At 41.6% G+C, this 24379-nt stretch overlaps 1 protein-coding gene across 1 annotated transcript in view; it reads right to left on the bottom strand.

Annotated features, from left to right (window-relative positions):
* cxadr (CXADR Ig-like cell adhesion molecule) overlaps positions 1–24379 on the bottom strand; it is a 50794-nt gene that overhangs the window by 12724 nt on the left and 13691 nt on the right. Inside the window, exons 2-3 of the mRNA XM_061055932.1 lie at positions 8224–8393; positions 986–1190 (exon numbers count right to left, since the gene is read on the bottom strand). Coding sequence (XP_060911915.1) covers positions 986–1190; positions 8224–8393 — 375 coding nt within the window. The remainder of the gene's footprint in view (positions 1–985; positions 1191–8223; positions 8394–24379) is intronic.

The following is a 24379-nucleotide window of genomic DNA, read 5'->3' on the forward strand; positions in this document are numbered from 1 at the left end:
AATGGGGAGCTGCAGGAGACATGTCTCTGCATAATCCGGTTAAAACTGAGCTAAATCAAACAATCCCTCAAATGCAGTTATCAAAGACTTGAGGAAAAGATAAACAGTATAGCGTATAAAAGATGGTTAATCAACTGGAAAGAAACTTTGCATGTACGTGCGTCACTGCTTGACACTCTGGAGAGGGATAATGCTTGTACACTCTGCTGGGGAAAAAGTAATGCTATTGTAAAACAGCAAGACTCAACTTAAATGCTATATGACTGGTGAATAAATCTGGTAATATCTGAGCAAATCTGCAATAAAATGAGTGGATACCAATAGTAACTGGATATGCTAATATTGGTCGGGCTCTAGCCTAATCTACCTTTAAAATAATCATGAAGTGTTTAGAAATATAACATTAAAGGGCTGATCATTGTTTTTTTATTTAGGACAAAACATTAATGCTTTTAATATACAACATGGTTTATTAACCTATAAACCTCTTAGTCTGATTGTAGTTATTAGAGGGATATGAATCATTTAAGTATTCAAAGAAAGGACACCACAATGAGTTAAATTCCCATGTAGGCCCGATCAGATGGCGTCTATTGCAGATTTCTACGGGTTAAAAATGGAAGCTGTATTAAAAAAAAAAAAAAAAAGAGCATTAAAAAAATGTTTTCATGAAGTCTAATACTGAATGGAAATAATGACAACGATATCTAGTGCAGGGAGAACCAGGATTATTGTTTTAGACAATGACAGAGTATCTCGGGTGAAAGCAGTAGTATCACGGCAGGGGCTTTGCTGCACAGCCTCTAGGAAGGTTACACGCTCCGTTTTAGAAGGGATTACATCAAAACAGCCAAGGAGGGCAAAGGCCGTGTAATTTGCTGCATTTTCACTGTGTCCACAGAGAGAATTTAGCCTCTAAGCGAGGGGGGAAAAAAGAGAGTCCTAACTGAACACCAAAGTGTGTTCAGTGGTTTGTTCCACTCACCCATGACGATGAGCAGCATCTTCTTGCTGCGGATCCCAGGAGCCTTCTTCACCTTACATTGGTAGGTGCCAGAATCCGATGACATCAGCCCCGTCAGAGTGATGGAGGCGTCGCCATTCTTGGGGTCGGCTGAGTTGAAGTGGACTCTGCCCTTCATGGGGGGGTAGTAGTCTACATAGGCCCTGTCACCTGAGTAAAAGATCACCTGGAATTGGAGAAGAGGTGAAGAAAAGAGAGTTAAGAACTTAACCCTACTTAGAATGACAAATCTGCTTATAAAAGAAAAGTGCTTCCGGAAAACACATAAAAACAAAAAGGCCTTGAAATGACAGTTTTGAGCTTTCTGAAAGCAAAGGCTATGCTCAGTGAACCAAGCTAGAGAGAGAGCCCCCTCTCTTTTATCTGTGCTGTGCCCTTCAGCCTGGCAGCCGGTGCTGTTTCTGCCCTTTCTGTGCTTAAGAGGAAAGAAGGTGGAACAAAGAAAGCATCCACTGTGGAGCCAAATCAACACCTGCTGTGTCAACAAAGAGACCCCAATTCTGTCCACACACACGCACGCACGCACGCGGTCTTGGAAGTAGTGAGGAAATGCCTCGAAATAAAGGCCAGGTGAAGCTAAAAAGAAACCCATCCATTCTGCAAGTAGTCGGGGATTGATGGAGGAGGGTAAAAACAAGAAACACAAGAGAAAAAAACAGAACAAGGAGGGTGAAAGAAAAGCAAACAACAATGAAAAGAGTTCTCATTCTCTTTCAGAAACACTGGCTTATTCTTCCACATTTCCTCTGAGACTGTCATCAACAGGCTTTTCTGTGCCACCATCAACACCCAGCATACACACAGTAATACCCCAGGGTGGAGAGGAGGAGGAATGAGGGGAAAGACTAAACATGGCAGGGGTAGAGTGAGAATAATGAACCCATCAGAGGAGGCAGAGCACTCAAAGGAAGCATGTGAGGAGCAAAACAAAGGAATACAGTTCAGCAAGTTGCCTTTCTGCCCCACTTTCAGCGTAAAGACTATTTCCTGGAGTGTGTTGAAATGGGCGGCATGTTCATCTTGTACATATTAGCCACATAAACAGGTAATGCAGTTAAAATTCCTCGTGTCTCTCAGGGGAGGAAAAACTTCTAACTCTACCGGGGGATCAGAACATCAGCAGTAATAACAGCAGTCTGTGAGATCAGACCATGCAGGAGAGGAAATTAAATTGCCTCGAGCTCAGCCAGAGAAGAACTCTCACTAGGGCTCAACCACTTCACAGGAGCACAGATGGGAGTGCTTACAACACATGCACACCTCTAGCCCCCCGAAAAAAAACAAAAAAAAAAACACTGAACAGCACAATAACCTTGAGATTCATGATCCAATGAAAAAAAAAATCCCATAAAGAGCTGGGGGACTGAAAATGAAAAGGGCAAATGACTAGACAAGCCGGCTGGGGCTGGAAAGGACAGACGAGCATCGCAGCTGTCTGCGTTTCATAACAGGTAGGACATTCAATGATACCATCGCCACCTGGCAGGGCTGTTTCCTCGTCGAAGGATGGTGCTCTAGAGGTTAAATAATCAGACACATGTACAGATGAGGTCATTGTCATGTGACGCTGCTCAGGGAGGGAGAAGGAAGAGCTGCACATGATTTGAGATGCAAAGCAGAGCGTGGTGATACCCGTGTACTCTAAACAACCTGCAGAGCTGCAACAATCCTCTGCTCCCACAGAGGCTTTTAACCTGAACGACTGCCTAACGCACACTTTCACAGGAAAAGATCTGCCTTGCAAGTAGGGATAGGGGATCATTCATTTTATATATTGATACCGTTATTAAGACCCCTTAACAATCTGAGTGTTTATTGATACCACTACCGACACTTTTCTATTATTTGGTTTAAAGACAAGACAACAATATGTCCTGATAAGGAAATGAATAAAACAATTTTTTTATGTAAAAATTTGCTTTGAAAAACGTGGCATCAGTAGTTTTAATGATATATTGCAATCTGAATAGTGCCTTTGACAGCCTGTTCTGAGCAGGGCTGAGATAGAGGGGTTTATAGGCATGCTCAAATACAGGATCAGAGTGGATTTAGAACAACAAACTTCACAGACTTGTTTTGGGGAGCTCTGAGACTTAAATTATTTTATTTAAATGACGTGATCAGGATTATCGGGTTTTGAAAAATGCAGAACTGTGTCTTTAATGGAGCCAACCCTGATTGCAAGGTCAAAAAATAATAACCACAAGAATAAGGATGAAGTGTCCTTCCAACAAAGACACCTGCTGATAAGGATTCATGATCATCACTGAGATACAAACAAAAACTCCAATTTCAGCAAACAGTGTCATGACTTTACCTCTAGAATCCTCCCATTATTTCTCAACACGCATACATTCCTGTAGCAAAATCGTGAGTAAACAAAAGGCTCTGCTGCTACATTCAAGGACAAAAGATACACTTTATATCAAATGGGATAGAGCTATGTGTTTTTCCTTTTCTATTCACACCATTCAGATTCTGTTTTCATAATTGTTTTCCTCATTGTTCCTACAGTGGTGGTTTACACTCAGGGGCACACCCTCCTTTCCGCTCTGTAGCCTGGCAGTGAGAGCAAAATGCAAATGACTGTTACTGTAGGCATGACTGGCATCTCTCATTCAATACCAACAATGCAACATGTATTAGCTAAGCTTCCCCACCCTCAAAAAGGCTCTGATGATGTGCCCTGGATTTTTGTCAGATGAAGGAGGCCATATTTCCCAACAGATACTTGATAGAACAGATTATCACTTTCCTGTGGCATTACAGCTGATTGCATCAATGCAAAGGAAACACAGATAGAATATACAGTTCATAAGCATGAATAAAATGTTAAAAGTGAAGGTTCATTGTGAAGAATTGTGATGTTGTTGAGCTTTATTATTAGCTGGAAATAGTCAATTTTAAAGAGTTCTCTAGGCTTTGAAGCAAGCACCTTTACCTTAAAGGGGCAGGCTGCACTTTCTGCTAGCCTGTCTAAGCTCTTTGGTTTTTTTTTTACCTTTTCGATGGTTCAGTAGTCATACTTTTTTATTAAACCTTATTTAAATATTCTTGACCGAGTGTATTGTTAGGGATACATACTGGTTAGATATCTTCCCCTAGAGGATAATGTGGGGTTTATTGAGCTTAAAGAGCTGCAATCTTTTATTTTACGTACTTCATTTGCAGCACTTCTCATAGCTTTACTAAAGCGCTCTTAAACGCACTTTTCCATTTCCAGAAATTTCTGTATTTCTCTATGTCTGTGTAATTAATCCTGGGAATACACACATTATCCCAGTTTGCTGCACTTTCAGTGTGTAGCTATTCATGTGAGTTGAAGTCATTTAACATTTGTGTAAGGTCATTGTATTGTCCTTGCCAGGTTTAATAGTTGCATTTGGCAAGATTACGGTATTTCAATTTCATGAGGTTTTTTGTATCCTAGAGCTGCTGCATGCTGTTGAGAATGTGTTAGCTGGCATATAAAATGGTAAATGGATTTGAGCTTGTATAACCCTTTTCTAGTCCTTTGACTACTCAAAGTGCTTTTACACTGCAGGTCACACCTACACATTCACACACTGATGGTAGAGGCTGCTGTAAAAAGTGACCATCAGAAGTAACTAATCCATTCACACACATTCATATGCCGCTGATTAAGCAGCGGGAGCAATTTAGCAGTTAAGTGTCTTGCCTAAGGACACATCGGACATGTGGCTGCGGGAGGTGGGGATTGAACCCCCAAACCTTCAAGTTAAAAGACGACCGACTCTACCAACTGAGCCACAGCCACCCTGGTTGGGCTCAGCATGTTCATGTGAAATGCAGTGACTTTTGATGTTACACAGATGCTGAGAGAATGAATGAAGAGAAAACCTGTGAATGTTTGCTTCTTTATCACTCCAGGAATATGGGATTATTTGTGTTTTTGTAACCACAGTTTACTACATTTGCTGTTGGCTGGAGAATACATTGTTTCATAGATGAATATAATAAGTGTATCAGCACCTTTTTAACAACACACTGCATAACCATAGATGTCATGCACACCACACCACCCATCTCTTGGCTTGCACAAACAGGGCTTCAAGTTCCCACTTACATGACCCTGCTGACTGATCCCCCAGCCCAGTTCCCCGGTTAAAAGTTTTTATCTGATCTTGGTTGTTCCTCTAGCAGACAGAATTTTCTCATCTCGGACCAAGGGAGCAGAGGTCCTCCATGCTTTCTGAGCATTTCGGAGCCTCTGGCTATACACTTAAGCCCTCATTCTCATTTGCTTGCCTGACCTCGTAGCTCTGGTCCTGGCAGATCGGCCTAATCCCATTTAACACTGTCACATATATTAAAGCAGCCCCTTTGAATTAACATGCGGCTAATTACAGAGAATTTACTCTGACCATGATTCATACTGGTTAAAGGCTATACTAATGTGAGCGTGTTTGAATATAGAGAATAAATGTGATAGGTCAAGGAGAACAAATACGTTCAGAGAGAGATGTCTGGTCTGTTTAAATTCCCAACAAAGGTCTGGCAACATTCATGGGCGTGTGGACAGAACTCAGCAAAATGGCATGTAATAAAGACAACAAACTGTAGAAGCAGACGACATTTGATATATTTCTACAGCTGCAATCATTGACGAGAGAGAAGAGGCCCGAGTAGGGAACCACCCGAGCTGAATTCCCTTAATCCTTGTTGCATCATTGATATACAGACAAGTATTAGGGCCGGGCAAGTGGAGAAGAATAACGAGAAGAAGATTTACTTTACATTTCTCAACATGCACAATCAAAAAACTTTTCCTGATTTTCTTTTAGTTGTGCCTCTTTTATGGCTTTCACATTCGCAGAAAACTAATGAAAGGGGCTGCATGTGAACCCAAACAGCCGAAGTTTTCACATGGTTTCTCCTGCCAGACCCCTAGTATTTTTCCACAGAAAGTTCCAGTGACCTGATGTGAGAACGCAGCAGGATATGGTCAGGAGAGTTCACCTTGAGTCCGTAGGAAAGGGTGGTGACATATATATCCTGTGACTTATTGATAGACAGCATAGAGTGTCTGCACGCAACCGCTACGCTCTTCCTCCATGTGATTAGCCGGCTGCATTATGTTTTCTCTTCATCAGTATGTGCTTCTCCGCTCTTTCGTTCATATTATGATTCTGTTCAACTACACGTAGCATTGATTTAAAGGCAAATATTCTCATTATAGCATCGTTTAGCGGACTCTCTTGCTTCGTCCGCTACGTCCATTTTTTTTTTATACCTCATGTCTTCCCTCAGGAGACCCCCCGCCCCCCCTGCCGTCTGACAGGGATAGTCTCCCGCTGTGTGGAGCATATGTGAAAAACCAGGTCAGGAGAATATCCAGAGCAGTCCTCCTGAAATTATCTAGATATTTTCAAGAGTGCATATGTGAAAACTGCTTTAGATTGAAAGTTTAACCTCACACTTTTTGTTGCTGCTAAATAACAACAATTTAAGATATTCCAACTCCTTTTCTTCCCTTATGCAGTATGTACGTGTCAGTGTAAAAACAAAGTGGTCAGAGGGAGAAATAGATGGAGATAATTGGAGTAGGTTGACCTGGGTGAGAGGACGGCTGGTTGGCTATGTGGTCAGAAAGGACAGTGTGTGGATGACAGAAACAAAGAAGACTAATGATGAGCCTGTGACCTATTTCTAACATTTGGCCAGAGAAAAAGTAAAGCCACAGAATACGGGTGAAAAAGAGTGGAGGAGAAGGATGGGAAGGCTTTATGACAGGTGGGAGATGGGGGAGTGGAGATCCATGGGGGAGGACCACACCACTGGAATTATCTGTGGCAAGAATCTGACTCTGAGGCTATGAACCGCCCGAGGGAACGAGGAGATCCTGTAGAGTGGTGCAGTCCTCCTTTTCCATGGCTGAGGGCCATGCTGGAAAGGAAAGACTCTGGCTGCGATACAGAGAGCTCCCATCCCTCCCACTGTGTGACTGTGAGAGCAGTGCAGGGAACAAATGCTCAATAGAGGTACATGTGGCTCTAATTTCATTTGTCTTTTTTACTCCACTCTTCCTGTGTTACACTGCAACAGCTCGAGAATACACTCACACCTAACTCAGTGGGTGTATTGGATTTCACCTCTTGCAAACAGTGCTTTGCAATATGTTGAAACTGGCGAGTATTCTGACTTAGTTGACTTACTGAATATAGTTTTTGGAGCGATTTGTTTCTCTGTCAGTCTTCAGCAGACTCAGGACGTCAGGAGATTCTCTGAGCCGAGCTGCTCAAATTAAGTTAGCTCAGTTTTCCTTTATTGTTTAAAAGGTTTCTACCTGTAGCCTAACAACTGTATACACAGAGGTACCCTCCTCTCGAAAAACAAACAGACTTAGTACATAAAACAAGTAAAAAAAATCAATAAAACTGTTTCATGTTAGAAATCTGTGTTTCTTTTTCATAGGAAGTGGTGTTAGGAGGGGCTGTGAGCTGAGCTGCAGATAACGCGGTTAGTTCAGTTTTGTTTTTTTAAGGTGTTTTTGGGGGCTTTTTATGCCTTAATTGGAGAGACAGTGGACTGGGCAGAAATAGGGGAGAGAGAGAGAGAGCGAGAGAGTGGGGAATGACATGCCGGAAAGAAGCCACAGATTGGACCGCTTCCTAGGACACCCGCCCTAAGGACCACAGGTACACAGGGCATGCACACCAACCACCAGGATACCGGCGCACCAAAACCTCAGTTGTAAGGTCAGGAATCAATCAAGTGTCATTTTGCTGAAAATGCTATGCATTCAAGTAAAAAACTTGATTGGCTGTTGTGGTGTGTATGTCCACAGTATTCTTGGATTAAAAATTTCTCCTCTTGCACAACGTACCAAACCTTTGCAGCAAAATCACAACATAGCTGATTACTATCAAAAAACACATACGTACACAAACACTAAAATAATTGAGGATAATCAGAGTCTTTCAACGTAATTTCAGTTTTTGACGCATTGTCTGGCAATGAAAGAATATCTAAAGCTAAAAACGGAGGATCAAGCTGAAAAATATTCCATCAACTACGTACAAAAAGAAAAGAACAAAGCTCAAATTCTATGAACGCAGATTAATGAGTGTGCTATATTAAAGTCGGGCAGAGATCACATAACTGCCAAATGTACTTTCATATGCTATCTTTGAATAAAAGTGTATTTTCAATGTTGGCAGGGGAACATTTAGACGTACCACTTTGTCCTCTTTCTGGTTGTCGGAGGATAATATGCTCCATTCGATGTCCAGCGGGCCAGCGTCCTCAGTGGCCAGAGTAAACTGACAGTTCAGCTTCACACTCTGACCACTGGCCTTCTCTATAGGCGTCGGCCCTGTAGATGTAATGTCCAGACCAGAGGTCAAACCTGCACAGAGACACAAAGAGAGAGAGAACTGGTGTCATAATTCAACAATAAAAACAACAAGTTTAGTTTGTTCATCTTGAAACATAACAAGCAGAACCTCAGGGAGCTGCAGAGAGAACGACCTGCACTAAAACACACAAGACAACAGACAACAATCCTTCTGAAAGAAGTGCTGTGATGAATAATTGCTTAAAACATCATGTGTTTACTACATTTTCTAGGTGTATGACAATGTTCATTTTTTAACATTGTGTCTGACAGAAGACCACAAATTGCAAAATGTTGTAGTGACTTACTTTACAGGAGCCACTGTCCAATGTTTTGATACAGGAAATGTGTCACTCATAAAAGAAATATGGCTACATCTTGTCTGAGAAGTAACTTGTGTTAAATATACATGATGTAAATCTCAAAGTGTAAGACTAAAAGAGCAGAAGGCAGTCTTGTTGAAGGTATGGTAATAATGACAAAGAGAAAATGCAGCCCATCACCAAACTAGAGCAGATTCTTCAGCATTTATTCTTAGAAACGAATAAACATAAATTCCTGGTGACATCAACTGGGTTAAGATTCTCCATTCAGTGAGAGATTTAAGCCGCGGCGAGGAACACAGTCCATAGAGAATGGAGTTGTCACACGCTGCCTCGACACATTAAAATCCTTCTGACAGCTTGCCACCTTCCACTCGGCGAGCGGGGAGGGAGAACAGCTTTTAAAAAGAGAGAAATCACCACAATATGCTGCTGCTAAAAGGCGCTACAAATGTGTTACACTTATCACAGCGCACAAACGACACCAAACACATGTAAGGGAAATGTTGTGCTCATAATGAAAGAGAATTGTCTTCGGCTACATCTGCATCTCATTTACCTGCTTTTCACTGACAGATGGAGCAGACTCTAATGTGCAAAGATAATTGTTGAAACAGCGGGCCAAACACTGCAACTGTAAACACTTAACCTCCTTCTCTTCCAGGAAAGGTTTCTTTTTTATTACAGGTTTCCATAAAAGACAAAGAGAGTGTTTAAACTACTGTTCACAATGCGCTTTGTTTGTTGTACTCCCACGCAGCTGAAATCACCCTTTAAACTCAGAAACGTTCTTATAGTCCAACCCAACTGGACACTACCTATATGGAGAATGAAGTGTCTTCACATGTACATAAGTGCAGACTTATGATAAAAAATAGTATATTTGGAACATATGTGGGCTCAGGGTTGGCACAATATTTGACTTTGATTTGGCCACAAAGCTGGAGAGTATTTCCCAGTCTGCACTTCAGTGAAAAAAGACAAGGACATCCAGAATGAGAGTACAAAGGTTTGCAAAAAGCTTTCCTCCTCCTGTTGCCATCAGACTCAATTCTCTCCAAGCCTCGTCAGTTCTCTGGGAAAGCAAACCATCATCCACAAAACACATCTCTCACTCATAACATCTAGTGCCAACAGGCGTCTTTTATGTTTTTCTCACTCTGGGGATACCTGAATATACAGCTAGTATTTGCATTTTTGTTGGACTTTAATCCCTATTCAATTCCCAGCGCTTGGCAATACACAAATTTAAATGTGAACGTGAATATCATACAAAAGATTACAGCGTGGATCCCCAGTTATGTATGCCTATGTCGGACTGTGCAGATTGCATGTTTGGGAGGTCAGCAGGTGCAGAGGTATGGACATGTCTCCCTGAACTTCCGAGGAATTCCTGTTCACATGCATTTGCTTTTTTTTTTAGCCTGGCATGTCAGGATCCATTCAGTAGAATAAAACTAGCAAGCTGGTGTGCAAATATGAGAAAAATATGACAAACAATACAACCTGAACTTTTCACCCCTCATGCTGTTTACTTTGTAAAGGAGTTCAAAGAACGGTCCTTACTTGAATAACCAGCCAGAGAGAATGAGGAGAGAGAACCGGAGGAGTAAAATAAACGTCAAGTTTGTTGCCATTAAAATTTGGAACTATAATGTCAGCTCAGCTACTTTCCCATTATTCAACCCTGCTTACAATTATTTATTTTGCAGGTGTGTGAGGACAAGGGAATCCAATCCTGTGCTATGATTGGCTCAGCTGTTCATCTTTGACATGTAGGATGTTATCCAATGAATCCCGCCTCTTGCCATTTTTACTGCACAAATGATCAACATCACAAGGTGTTTTGCATACTTAAGAGTGACAATTAGCAACAATTGTATGCATTGATTTGAAATGCCAGGACAGCAGATACGACAGACGGCATTCTGCAGAACATCAGTAACATGCAGTAATTTAAGGAAACAGTTAAGAAAATCAAGTATGCAGCTTCAACTATGCTTCTTGTTGGGATTTAATTTTTGTGACAAAGAGGATGTAGCCAGCTGACTGTATGAGGAAACCTTCTGGACCTGCTTCTCAGGGTGAGGAGGCTGTGATCTACAGGTTGAGGTCTCCGCTTATGTTTCAGCCACAGAACCTGACTTCCCTCTGGGCTGTGGTAGGTAGCTGATTGAAAAGACACCACGGCAGCTTTCACACACACAGACATAGAAGAGTGACAGTCTCAGTCACACCCACTATTGTTGAAGCTCGCAGCCTGTAAACACTTGATACAGTTGCAAAGCAAAAGCATAGTTTTTATTCCCAGGCTTCCGGTGCTGCAGCTGGTCGTTTCAGCCCACAGATTCTGACAGACACCCTTGATGGGAGCGATTCGTTGCCTCCAGCAGAGGCACCGGAGACGGGGGGAAATATAGAGAGAACTGAGATATGTGTCCATCACTGTCAGAACGGTAAACACAGCTTGGCATCTGCATGACGAAAAGCAGTGTCAATTCATCAAGCACTTCAAGAAGCAGGGCCATTTTTCAAAGTTGTTTGGATAGAGAGCGGAGGAAAATTGCATTCTGGGAGAAAAAGAAAAGTACTCAGCTGGAACTGTTTGTCTCTGGGATGTTTCTCTGACTGTCTGAAGTACCTGTTAAATAAATGACGGACCGCAGAGGCTTTACGAAGCATTTGTTTGAATAACTGCTCAGCCACAGGCCTCTTTTATTCAGCAGTGCACGAATAGAGGAAAAAAAAGCTACATTTCAGGATGTCATCTCTTCCACTGGTTTACTTATGAACTCGCCTGTCTGGTGGCTTAGGTGACAAGAGGAACAAAAACACAATGAGAGTACTTTTAAGGTCAACTCCAGATGAAATCATCAGGCAGGAATCTATAAGCTGGCTTTAACCAAACACTGCAAGTTGAAATAGTAGGGCTGACAGAAAATGTGTATATATACTGCAGCACTTTCTCCAATACGATATTCATGTTATTATGTTAACAAGTACCACTCAATCTTTATCTGAATAGCGCCAATGTTATCTCAAGACGCTTTACTAAAAGCAGGTAAAAGACCTTGCTCATTATTATGTAAAAAAATAAATATGGGATAAGGGGAGATGGGATAAGATGCAGGAAGGATTTGTATTCCTCGCGTTCGCGTTGTCCTCACTTCCTTGCCGCTGAGGTGGAGGTCGCTCAGCGTTGTGTACATTTTTAATTGCACACATGCAAAGATTGAATTTTGGAATGAAAGAGAAAATGTCAATTAATTCGCTCAGATGGGATAGAAAGTAATGCTCTGATGTTTAATGTTACAGGGACTGTGATCAGATTTTCAATTGGAACAATGGGATTTCTGTTCGAGTGTATCAAACGACACACGGTCCTGATTAGGCAGCTCTGATTATTGCTCACTTTGTCGTTATCATGAATGTTATAGAGAAATATGCAAACTAGCTACATGCTTTAAAATCGAAACATTAAACTGTCAGCAAAGATTTCACTTAGATCAATTAAAAACATGTCGCAGAGGTAAAATTTTATGGATGATCATTATCTGCAGCCGTCGTGCGTAAAGGGGGGGGGGGGGGGGGGGGGGGGGGGGGGGAGTGAAACATTTTTACACTTGGTGTACAAACATCCAGATGGCCGTCCTTTCCACAAAATGCAAATCATGATAATGGACATACAAGCCATCATTTTAATCATTTTAATGAAAAGTGAAATGAACGTGCTCTGTAAACACAGGAAGACAGGAGATAAAGATTATGTGTCCAGCTGAGCCCGGTCACATCTAAACAACAATGTAACGTCAGGGGGAAAAAAAGATAAAGATTACAGGACGTAAAACTGATTGATCCACATAAAACCCTCAAGTAAATTTAATTTAAAGTATCTGTAAAGTGTAAAGAAACCATCAAAGTTCACCAAAGCTCGAAGTCAAAACCGAAACTGTTTGACCTTTGGCACAACATTTTGAGTATGTCGGACAACGTTACTCACAGCGAAACTATGATTAAGAAAACTGGTTTTCATTACATTTAAGATTACAAAAACAACAACCCTTTACAAAACTAACCGAAACGGTTGGTTTGAATAGACACAATAATTGATGCTGTTTTTGGCCATAACCACTAGCTACTCATAGTGAAATAATACACAAACAAGCCTGTTACTGTGCTTGAAAAAAGGGCAGCTCAGGGTTAATCTATAACTTTCAGCTTTCAACGAATACTGTACACACAGTGTGTGAACTCACTCGCATGTGACTCAGAGCAGAAATGACTTCACTGAGCTCAAAGTCTGCTTTGGTGAGACAGCGCTCCACATAATGACTGGCTTATTTGGTGTGACCGTCAGTCTTTATTTAGAGTAATGGCAGCAGAGCTAAAGTAAACTGGCCTTCTTCCTTGAAGGTACTGTAATGGGATGATAACTGAGACAATCATTACAGTCTAAGGAAACCATGAAAAATGGACTGTAGGTAAATGCAGCCATGCATGGACACCAGACACACTATTTCTTTGAGCGCACTGTCTGCTGAATGTGTGTCCAGCTCTGTGTGTGTACGTTTGTGTGTGTCTGCATAGTAGGGGAGCAAAGCAGTATGGGTTGGAGGCCTACTGGCTAATTAAAAATGCTGTCTTAATAACCATTCATGGCTGCTTGTGTCTCTGTGAGTGTCTCATTCCCTCTAGTCTCCACCACACTGTCTGACACAGCACATCCCAGCGTGGTTATCTGGGTGACCGGGAATGAACACGAGGAATTTAGGGTGTCAGCGTGCTCCACCCAATACCCCCCACTCCCGTTCATTCCCCCTCCTCCTCTTACTCCTCTTCATTCCCGCCTGCCTGTCCTCCTCTTCACTAACACACCCCTGATTGTGTGGTGCCAGTCCCTCTAGACTTCCAATTCTCCCCCGTCCTGCTGATTGTAACCCCCTCCACCCACCCACCCTCTCTCCACCTTTGTCGGCATACAATGGGGAGCGAATCCTGTCTCCTGGCAACCAATCCCTCGGAGAAGGTTGCCGTGGTGCTTAAGAGACGGCATGAGGGGTAGAGAGAGAGAGGTTAAGTAGGTGAGGACAGAATAGCGAGTAATGAAAAGGAAAGTTAACGTTACCTCGCTGCTCAAGAAAAGCATTATGAAAGTCAACAAACGGGAGCTCAACCCTGTCATAGTGAAGCGCCTCTATAAATAGCCATGTAGACATTAAAAAGAGACATTGACTTGGTTTTAACAGACCTTATCATACTGATGAAAAGAGGAACTGATAGATGCTATTGTCAATTAAAAAGAAAATTCATTAATGGCATCAATGAAAGTTGGACAAGTGTCTTTTTTGACAAACGATAACTCTCAAGTCTTTTATTGATTTCACCTGCACTTTAGCAACAACTTATAAAACTGAAGCATGTAATGTATTCAGTGTAGCCAAAGCCAGTTTTTGGGCAGGGCAATATTTAATATTCACATATAAATAACTTAATAATACAAGCAGTTTCAGTAGACTATGCTGAGAATGAAAGACTGCTGATAAAAGGTGGACATTTTATGAATTCAACTTTAGTATATGGTTTATTAACAAGCACTGGAAGATCATTAAAAGAAGTGAAAAGATTTCATAAAGCAGTCTGCATGCCTCCAACCATCTGGTGAAGACACATTAGGAGGTGCTGCTAGTCGAGCTACTAACATTAGCTGCTTTTTTTTATTTTGTAGCAAAGCATGGTTTTTTTATAGGTTACTTTTTGCTGCTGACCAGGAGCACAATTATCTGCAGAGGTCTCCTATTCTTGTTCTACTTCAACAAAGCACATTATGTAAGGAGAACTGTTGAAAATCTTTTATAAAAGCGTTTCAGGATAATATCATGTATGGCGAGGGGGCTGCCAGCTGAGCTGCCACTCACAGTAAGTACTAATGATTAACGTCAATTGATTTTTTTGTCAACAATGTTTGGAGAATGAGAGCTTACTTTTGTCGCATGTGTATGTACTTATATATGCCCTTCAGAATATAACCTGTAATGTTTCTCACGCTCAACCAAAGAAAATGCAGACAGACTCGCTTTTTCTGCAGCATTTTTCATTGTGTGATCCCTCCAAAAGAAGTATAACTTCTTAATTTTATTATCGTTGCTGCATTCATTGACGCCATCAAGTTTTAGTGCAACATAAACAGTTGAAACAATCACCTTGCTCTCTGGTTTGTGATGGTGACAGTGTTGCTTAATCACTTTAAACCTAGGCTGGCATATCTATGATGCAGTTCCTTGTTTCTTATCTGCTGGCATTTATAGAGCTACAAATATATCTTCAATGAGCTAACACTGGCCTGACCAATCCATGAGCCTATTGTAGCTCTTGTTTGCAGCCACAAGAGCTTAGTTTCTCAGTGACATGTACGTACATGGATTTCAAAGCATGGATACCATTTACTCAGAAGAGTTTGTCAGAGGTCTTCAAGGCAGACATGAGGTTAAGCTGTGTGCTGTAAGGAGCCGCTTCAGCAGACAACAATAAACCCTGAAACCAGGAGACAGTTTGACAGGCAAACCTCTCCTGACCCAAGCTAAAGACCCTCAGAGTCTTGGCAGGGACCACGGCGGCTCATAAGCCTCTTTCTCCAGCCTCTGACCTTAGAGAGCATCCTTGGGAGTAAAGACTGAAAAGCCAAGTCTTATAAAGGGTGACAGCTATTTCTGGCTCACAACACAACAGTGACAAGAAAAAAACTTGGCTGCTTGAAAGAGGTCAATGAAGGCGAGACAGGATTTACCTTTGTTTACCTTCTTCAAGGTTAGCTATTCTTACAGCACTTACTCGTACGTTTGACCTGAGTGGCTATGAAACCAATGGTTTAACATGTAAGCCAAAAAGATATTTCACTATGTGTGAGTGGTTTTTAAGAGTATAAATGTAAGTTTGATATCATAGTTGAGCATCCTGTTAAGCTTCCAAAAACAATGTTTGAAAACACTAGTGAAAAGAAAGGTGATTTCACTGTTAAAAACCATCTCTTCAAACTCCTTAAAGGAAATTGTGAGTTATGTTTGATTCTAATCTTCCTGCACAGAGATTGTTGTGGATGTGACAATCAGTGTAGTGCAGCCCTAAATATTATTTTAACGTGTCGTCTGAGTCAGAATCAGAGGTGGAAAGGAAAGGACTGACATCCAAAAATATTCATTTCTACCAGTCACTCAACGGTAATTAAAAATGCTTTGCTATTCATATTATGGTAATCTGTTAGCACACCTACGTAACATTTGAGATACCCGTTTCCTCTAAAGGCTATGAAGTCAATGCTGATTGATGGCTCTGAATCTTAAGCGCTTTATGATTCGAGAAATAAACTCCCTTCACAAACAGAAATAATCAGCTGCCAACACCTACAGCTAAAAACAGACAACCCAGGTCAACAATGAACACCATGAATCTCAAAAACCACCAAGGGAAAACACATACTGGTTATAAATGGCCTTGTGGTTTTTGTCTGAATACTATGATTGATTCCTTCGGTGAAAATATTTGAAATATTCCAATTTCTAATACTTTCTTAGATTTATGCACATTGCACCCAGAATACTATATTTAGATGTTGATCTGAATTTGAATCTTTTTCTCATTAAAAAAAAACGATTAAGTGGAAATATTTATTGTTCTATGCTCCTTGAAAACAACACATAAAGAGTCTTGAAAACCAAAACTATTTCCAGCCAAGTGAAAATAAAGCCTCTCACCCGTGTGAACAAAACCATTTGAAGAGTGTCGACATTTTTCGCCTTGATTGGCAGTGATGGTGGGATGAATATGAGCAATTCATTATGGTAAAATTACAGTCTGGGGGGCTTATGAAATGGGGAAATTAAAAGGCACAGACGCTCTGTTCATCACAAACAGTCGGGCCAATCCCCTGTGACCGTGCCGAGGAACATCAATTATTTCGGGCACAGCAGAGGATAACTTCATAACGTGGTCGCTGCTCAAAAAGAAGGCTGTGAATGCTAGCCCCAGTGCCCCCGCTGGAACTATTCAATTTGATGCAATGTGGGCGGCCTGAGAGCTGGCGAGCTGGGCCCTGGTTTATTTAGTGTTGCAGAGGTCTGGGGCTGTTGAGCCGTAGTGATTGTGCTGTAATGCAGCCTGAAAGCTCCACTTGCAACACAGAGCTGCCATCAATTCCCAGCCCGATGACCTAAAGGCTGTTTTGACATAATTGAACATTAAATGATGAAGGGGTGACGAATGACAGGCACTTTACCCAACTGGCAGAGCATTTGACAGCTTTTAGACGAGCCTGTGGGGGATGTGGCTGATGCTATTGCAACGGATGTCCACAGCGACCAATTTCTGCACACATCCATTTCTATCAACACTGACAGTGACAATAATTCTGATTTAATTACTTTTTATATGAAAGCCAGGGCTTACCAGTAATCCTTTTAGTTCTCTATATAAATGAATCCCCGCAGACTCTGGGAGGACATTGTTATTTTTATTCATATACATTGAAATTAGATTTGGTATTCACAATTAGGTTGGTTAACAGTGATGTCTCAGAGCAATTGAGGGAATAAAGGAAAAACAGGATGGAGGGACTGACACAGGGAAAGGGAGTCATAAATTCACACTGGCTTGTTTGCAACCTCACAACCCTGTGTCCTTACATAGAGACATTACATTTTAACACACTAATATTTCATTCTACCTAACTTAGGCACTTCTTTGTGCAAACTTTGTAGCAAAACATTCTCCACTTTAAAATCAAGATGGCAACCAGTATAGCCTGCAACAGCCTTTTACAGCTGATCTTAAGACTAAAGTGAATAATGTACAACCCTGATTAGTAACACTCTATACTGCTGCTTTAAGAAGTAGTTATTTGTGATCATGGCGACTTTTCCTGAGAAATGAGTGCTCTTTAAATGGACTCTCAATCATGGCTTTAAGAGTTGTGCTTCTTATATATGGAAAATGATAGCATTTGACCATATGTAGGATGGTGAATTAAAGTAGATGCTGCTTGTCAAGCCCCTTTGCCACCATGAATAACCACTAATAGCCTCCACGGACTTTCCTTCCTCCCTCTACCCACCATCCCCCTGTGAGAAGAGGGAAATTTATCTAAAGAACCCTGAAGAGTCAGATAAGAACCCCCAGTGTCTGTGAGACCTGTGGAAACACACGCACGCACGCACACGCACACGGAGCTCAGTTTAAAAGACACATCCTGCCTGGCACAGCTTCTCCAGCAGCATTAAGAAGAGTATTTGTTGTGCTGCCACTTCCCCTTATTTTGGATGCAGAAGAGATGCAAGTGTGTGTTTGTGAGACATTGACTTTCATGATAGAATTAATTTGCTGCTTCATGAAAGACTTACTGTTAAACGGAGGCATCTCACACACACACACACACACACACACACACACACACACACACACACACACACACACACACACACACACACACACACACACACACACACACACACACACACACACACACACACACACACACACACACACACACACACACACACACACACACACACACACACACACACACACACACACACACACACACACACACACACACACACACACACACACACACACACACACACACACACACACACACACACACACACACACACACACACACACACACACACACACACACACACACACACACACACACACACACACACACACACACACACACACACACACACAGTCCTTCAAGATTTGTTGAAGCCTAGGGACAGAGTGAGATGGTGACAATATGGGGGGCTGGCTGTGCCGTAAAGCTGATAGGCCAGATGCCAGCCCAAGGAGCAGCACAGAGATAGTCGGCTGATATCAGCCTCATGGGAAACAACAGAAAATGTGCCAATGTGAGCAGGAAATTAAACCAAAACAGAGGTAGGGGGACATGAGTGTGCTGTATGAGACGTGTATCAGATACACTCTAGTGTGCCATGTTTATTAAAATGCCTGTCTGTAGATGGGACACAGATGAGAATTAAACTTGTAACAGCTTGAGTATTTTGTGCACCCAGAGATGTCAGAAGAGTAATTACAAAATCATGTCTTCCACACTATGATGTATAAAACATTGAAGAAGAAAAAACTGTTATGAGATAACGATACAGCAATTCTGCAGTAACTGACACATCATATAATGATACATCATGACAAGTGACTAACTGAAGACTACAAAATGTCTTTAAAATAGGTTAAGTGCAGGGTAATGTATTTATCCTCAGCGAATAAGTGTTTCACAAAATTTAAAAAAAAAAACTGAGATGAAACAATAATTTTTCTATTGGTCATAACGCTGGATGCTTGTCATTATGCCAATACTTTAATTTCCCCTGACACCTTACTTCTCCATGTTCCTCTTTCCTTTGAGTGCAAAGGGTGTGAGTATTGGAGTGATATAAAGTGATTATTTACGAGGACAAAGCAGCAGGTCTTTTTCAGTCAGCTTCCATTCCTCCCTAGCCTTAAAACTCCTTCCATATGAGCAGGGTAGTGAGTGCAATGGTTGTCATGTAGGTCTCCTTGGCCGGTGAAGTCCAGCCATTGCAGGTGAGAGCAACTCTGCTGACCGGAGTGCATATTTCACCTGTCCTGTCGGTCGCAGAATAAAGAGCTAGGATGGCTCTTTCTTCCTTTTATGGGGTTTGTAATCTGCTAGGATATTACTTAGCTTTTTTCACTAATGTCCAACTTTGGACTGCCGTCTCTTCTTCTTTAACCCTTTCTGTCATCTTCTTCTTCTGCCAGTTAACTTCCAACCAATATGCTACACGCACCACCGCAAGGAGTCATGACAAATCACGTGGGAGTAAAACTGGCAGGGAAATCTGTTTCACTGTCGTATTCTTTTTTTAAATTAAAATATTGATATTTGGCGCCAGTGTATCAATGATTGGATTATACAGGCCAGGATGATTATATATTGCCAAATCGATATTTTGTCCCAACCCTATAGCCTCACACAGAGAAGGATTTTGTGTGTATTTGCTGCCAGTTGATCATTATTACAAAAGGGAGGAAGGCTTTAGAGATTTAAATCAATCATTAACCAGACATTAATGGAGAATGTGTATTCAAGTTGTGAGACAACAGTCAGGTATTTGTTGGACCATGCCTCGCGCAAGACAGGAAACAATATATAGCTAAATGTTGCATGAGACTTTCACCTGACTTTTCATGTCGACGTCAGACCGGATGTCATTACATCTTACTTGCTAGAAAATCCTGGTTGACGGTGCACACAAAAAGCTTTTATTCACATAATCTGGACAGGGGATCAGAGGCAGGCTGCAATCACATGTTGGTGATGTGATGAAATGCATGTCTGATCACATCCCAGGTGGCTTGGGAAATAAAAGCCAAAAACATGTGCACAGAGAAAAGTGGCTTTTCCTACATTTTTATTTCATCTAGGATTAGGCTTGCAGTGGTAGATTTACACCAATTACATTACTTGATCATCGCTCCCAAATGACGTAATACCTTTCCTTTAGTGCATGTTATCATTTCTAAGTCGGACAACAGACGGTACAATTATATCCTGAATGTGTCTGCTCCCTACAGCAGCAGAGGAGTCACAGCACAGAGCAGCAGAAGTCTGATTTCACTAATCACGTGAAGACAGTGAGGAGAGTTGACTCACAGCCATGGAAAGAGGAAGCTGACCATCAAGACGATGGCAGAGGATCTGACATTATAGATACAAGTCACGCTGCACTCACACTGATTCAGGCAGACGACAGACGGCAGGCAGGAAACACCTTCTGGACATAACAGGATAAATACACAAACAGTCGGAATAAATTGGCAGGAAAGCCGATTTTTTGCTTTTTGTTAAATCGCTGATGTTGTCTCCACGTGTGTGGGAGTTATATAACATCTAGTGCTACATCCAACTCGCAACTCGCAAGCACTTTAGCTTGCAGGCCCTCCTGATGTCTGATGGCTCCAAACAACATTAAAAAGTTTCATTTTGTGTTTTGCCCACTAGTTCTCCCTCTCGAAAACGACTTCTGGATTACCGTCTACTCTGACTGAATCCAAGTCAATGCAGAATAAGTGCCAGGATATTGTGCGTTTCGGGTGGTCTTGAAAATTGTCTGGATTAATTAGTTAAACTGGTGTTGCCACCGTTTGTGGCATCTCTCACCACCAAGGATGCACATACAAGTCTGCCAGAAGTGACTTTGTTTTTCCCTCTTTTATTTTTGATAAATACAAAACAGATGAGGGTTGTGTAAGGCTGTTGAAAGTAATGGTGTGTATCAAAAGAAAGTATTTGTGCTTCCAGCAGTTTACTGTGAACCTCAAAATGAAAGCCAAATGTCTCAGCAGGGTGTACACACAGGGCGTCTCTCTCTCCTGACACAGTAGTTTCTCTGCAATCAGGAGGGGGGCAGCCATACTACTGCCTATCCTAACCCCCCATCCGCCTAAACAAATAAAGTGTCTGATACAGACCAGACCCCTGCCGGCGCCCCAGTCCCAGCCTTTGTCCAGGTCCCGGGGCACAATGCCAACAGTGATCAGGAGACAGGATCGCTGATCAAACACTGAGCCACAAGTGCAGCAGAGTGCAGCTACTTCATTCAGACCGCTGATGGACTCTAAAGGTTTAAAATGTTGGATAGGATATGTGAAAGAGCTGTTAGAAAGTGCAGTTTTTAGAGGACACAGTAACTCACATTAGCAAGGAAATTGTTTGTGTCTACAGAAGCAAACAATGGTTTCCCACCAATGTGCTTAATTATATCAGAGAGGTGAGCACACACAAAGTGGGATTAAAGCAGTAGAGCGTGAATATTAAACTAGAACGTTCCCAGTGAAACACAGGGCAGAATTAAGGATTAAAAACCTTTCATGAGCTCCTAACAAGCCAGGTTTTCAACAACATGAGATGGAATTTGCTGAAAGCTCTCAAACTCCTCAGGAAGGGAAACAATTTCACATTTCAGGAATTTCCCAAGCTCAGCGATTTCATCTGCTCAGTGAGAGGTGGTCTGAATGTTTCCCAGCACCAGCGTTCCCTTGAATGAATGTAGAACGTGAGAATGAACGGGGCAGGTTTAGCCAGTTTTGTCTCACTCACTGATAAGAAAGTTCTTCCTCATACCATCCATCCATTATCTGTACCGCTCATACCATCACGGACACTCACAGTTCTGGTATGTTGGTTCAGTCGCTTGAGGACTTTTATTTTCACAGGGGGGAAAAACAAATGCTCAGGCAGCAAATCCACTCAGATATAAAATGTAGGTAATGTAAACACCTACGCAGAGGTAAAGGCTCTTATGGATGGCTGCCAAACCACTACAGGGATTAAGGTGGGAGGCCTGGCTTTGGAGGAGAGGAAAATGAAAAAGAAAGAATTCTAAAATGAATGACTCAGAGTCTGACTGAATTCCTTGGTTGTGCAGCTGGCTTTAAAACTTGAAGTCTGAACACTGATGAAAATAACTTAATCAAAACACAATTAAAAAATCTTTAAACCTACTGTGGGTGGTTGTTTTTAACAAGCAAACAAGAATCTCAATTTAACACTAATTGCTCTATATGACTTAAAGAAACAATATAATGGTAGGGGAAACACGATACTGAGGCCGGGATACGTAACATATTGTGATATTGATTTTGGATAATGACCATGTCCAACACAGACTTCACTACAACAGCTGTTCTTTATTGTTGAGAATACGGATCCTACATCTTAAAACTCTTCAATTCAGGTCCTCAGAGATTCTAGAAATACATTCAAATATTTGAATCCCATAGCTGTGGCTGTGGTGTTATTCTGAACTGCACCATAGGCTAATTGTCTTTCAAAACAGTCATCTCAGCTTTGCAGCCGTATCGATTCTGTAATATCTGCATCCATACATGTATTTGCAAGGAGCACATGACGATATATTGCCGTATCGATTTTTTGGAGCACAGCCCTAGTCTCCACTGTAATCTGAGGAAGTGATTTATAGAGCATAGATCTGACAGCATTTGTTTACATTTGCCTGAGCAAAGAATCACAGAGAGTAGTATATTTGATGATAAAAATGAAGCCAGAGATATATTTCAAGAGAGATACTACACATGCACAGATATGGGGATAGGATCTGCAAAAAGACAAAGGGCAAAGAAATGACTGAGGAATAAGAAAGATGAACTGGACAGTGATGGAGCAGAAAATAATTTACAAGTCAGACTATTTCTAGTCGGTGTTAAACAGATGGAGAGAACTGGACATTTGAATGGCTTCTAAACCACTCCTGAATTTGGGACGTCTCTCAAAGGAATATTTTACTCAATAAAAACATTACTTAACATTGTGTGTACATTGTAGAGGCTACCAAGGGATAATGTGCAGCGACAGGTCAGTATTGCCAAATACAAGTTTGAAAAAAGTAATACCATTACCAGGTTTATCCAAAGAATAACTATAAACAAGCTATTAACTCATTGCTACCCATTCTGCATACGGGTGTGATTAAAAAAGAAAAATATCATTAAAAAGTAATGAAGCAGGGCGCCTGATAGCCCAGCAGTTAGTTTGCGTGCCCAATGTACAAAGGCTACAGTCCTTGAAGCCCGGGTTCGACTTTGACCCTGGGCATTTACCGCATGTCATCCCCCACTATCTCATCCCCATTAACGACTCTATCCACTGTCCTCCTCTACAATAAAAGCACACAAAAAATCAAAAGGATTAAATAACAGTAATGAAGCAGTCTGGTTTCCACTCGCTACCTAGATAAACGTGCTTACAAACGAGACCAAGATTTTAAGACACCACACATAACGCCCTCACAGATTCAACCAAAGTCACTCAGCATCACATGAAAGTATCTCCACACCTGCTTTCAGGATGAAAAATAAACGACTTGAAAGTAACTTATTTCATCTCCAAAATCCCCTTGAATCTGGTTAAAATTGCTATGAAGCGATTCAAGTACCTTGGTTTCACTGCGTTTCTCATGTTTTCCTGCAGATTGAGGCATCACCTCTGCCTGTGGTAGATTTACACAGTAACCTATTTTCCATGCAGTGCAGATGCATGTATGGCTGTCAGCTAGATTGGCCGGGAGGAAGTCAATGAGTCTGCCTTGCTCACGCTTTTTCCTCCAGGTTCTCATCTAAAATTAGGTCCCCAGCCTGAAGGTTATTGCATGATGTTGGTCTTTTGGACGTTGGTTCAAAAATACAGAGTCCTATATGTGGATTGTACGCCCAGAGTGTGCTGTCGAAGGCTAAAAGACCAACAGAGCCTATTTTATTAAAAAGATATCTGACTGCAGCTGAAAGCACCCCGAGGACTCGTGCATAAAAACAGCGTACTGACAGAGTACTTTGTAATAAGTGCTTGAACATCAATTCCTTTTCAAATGCATTTATAACATCCCTGCTCTCTAAACCCACTCATCCTGTCCAGAGCGCTCCCGACACGGCAGAATGAGGTCTTTGTGAAAGTGTAACAACACAGACAGTCCCTTCCTGTCCTCTGTGTGTGAGGGAGACGCTCCAGCAGGACATCAAGATAAGGCTGCTGTTAAAAGATCACAAGATGGATAATCCCTTCTCTTTTCTTTCTTTTTCTATGCTCAGGCAGTGAAACAGTCCTGATGTTTCCAGGCTGGA

This window comes from Labrus mixtus, chromosome 14, assembly GCF_963584025.1.
Source record: "Labrus mixtus chromosome 14, fLabMix1.1, whole genome shotgun sequence".
Classification (NCBI taxonomy): domain Eukaryota; kingdom Metazoa; phylum Chordata; class Actinopteri; order Labriformes; family Labridae; genus Labrus; species Labrus mixtus.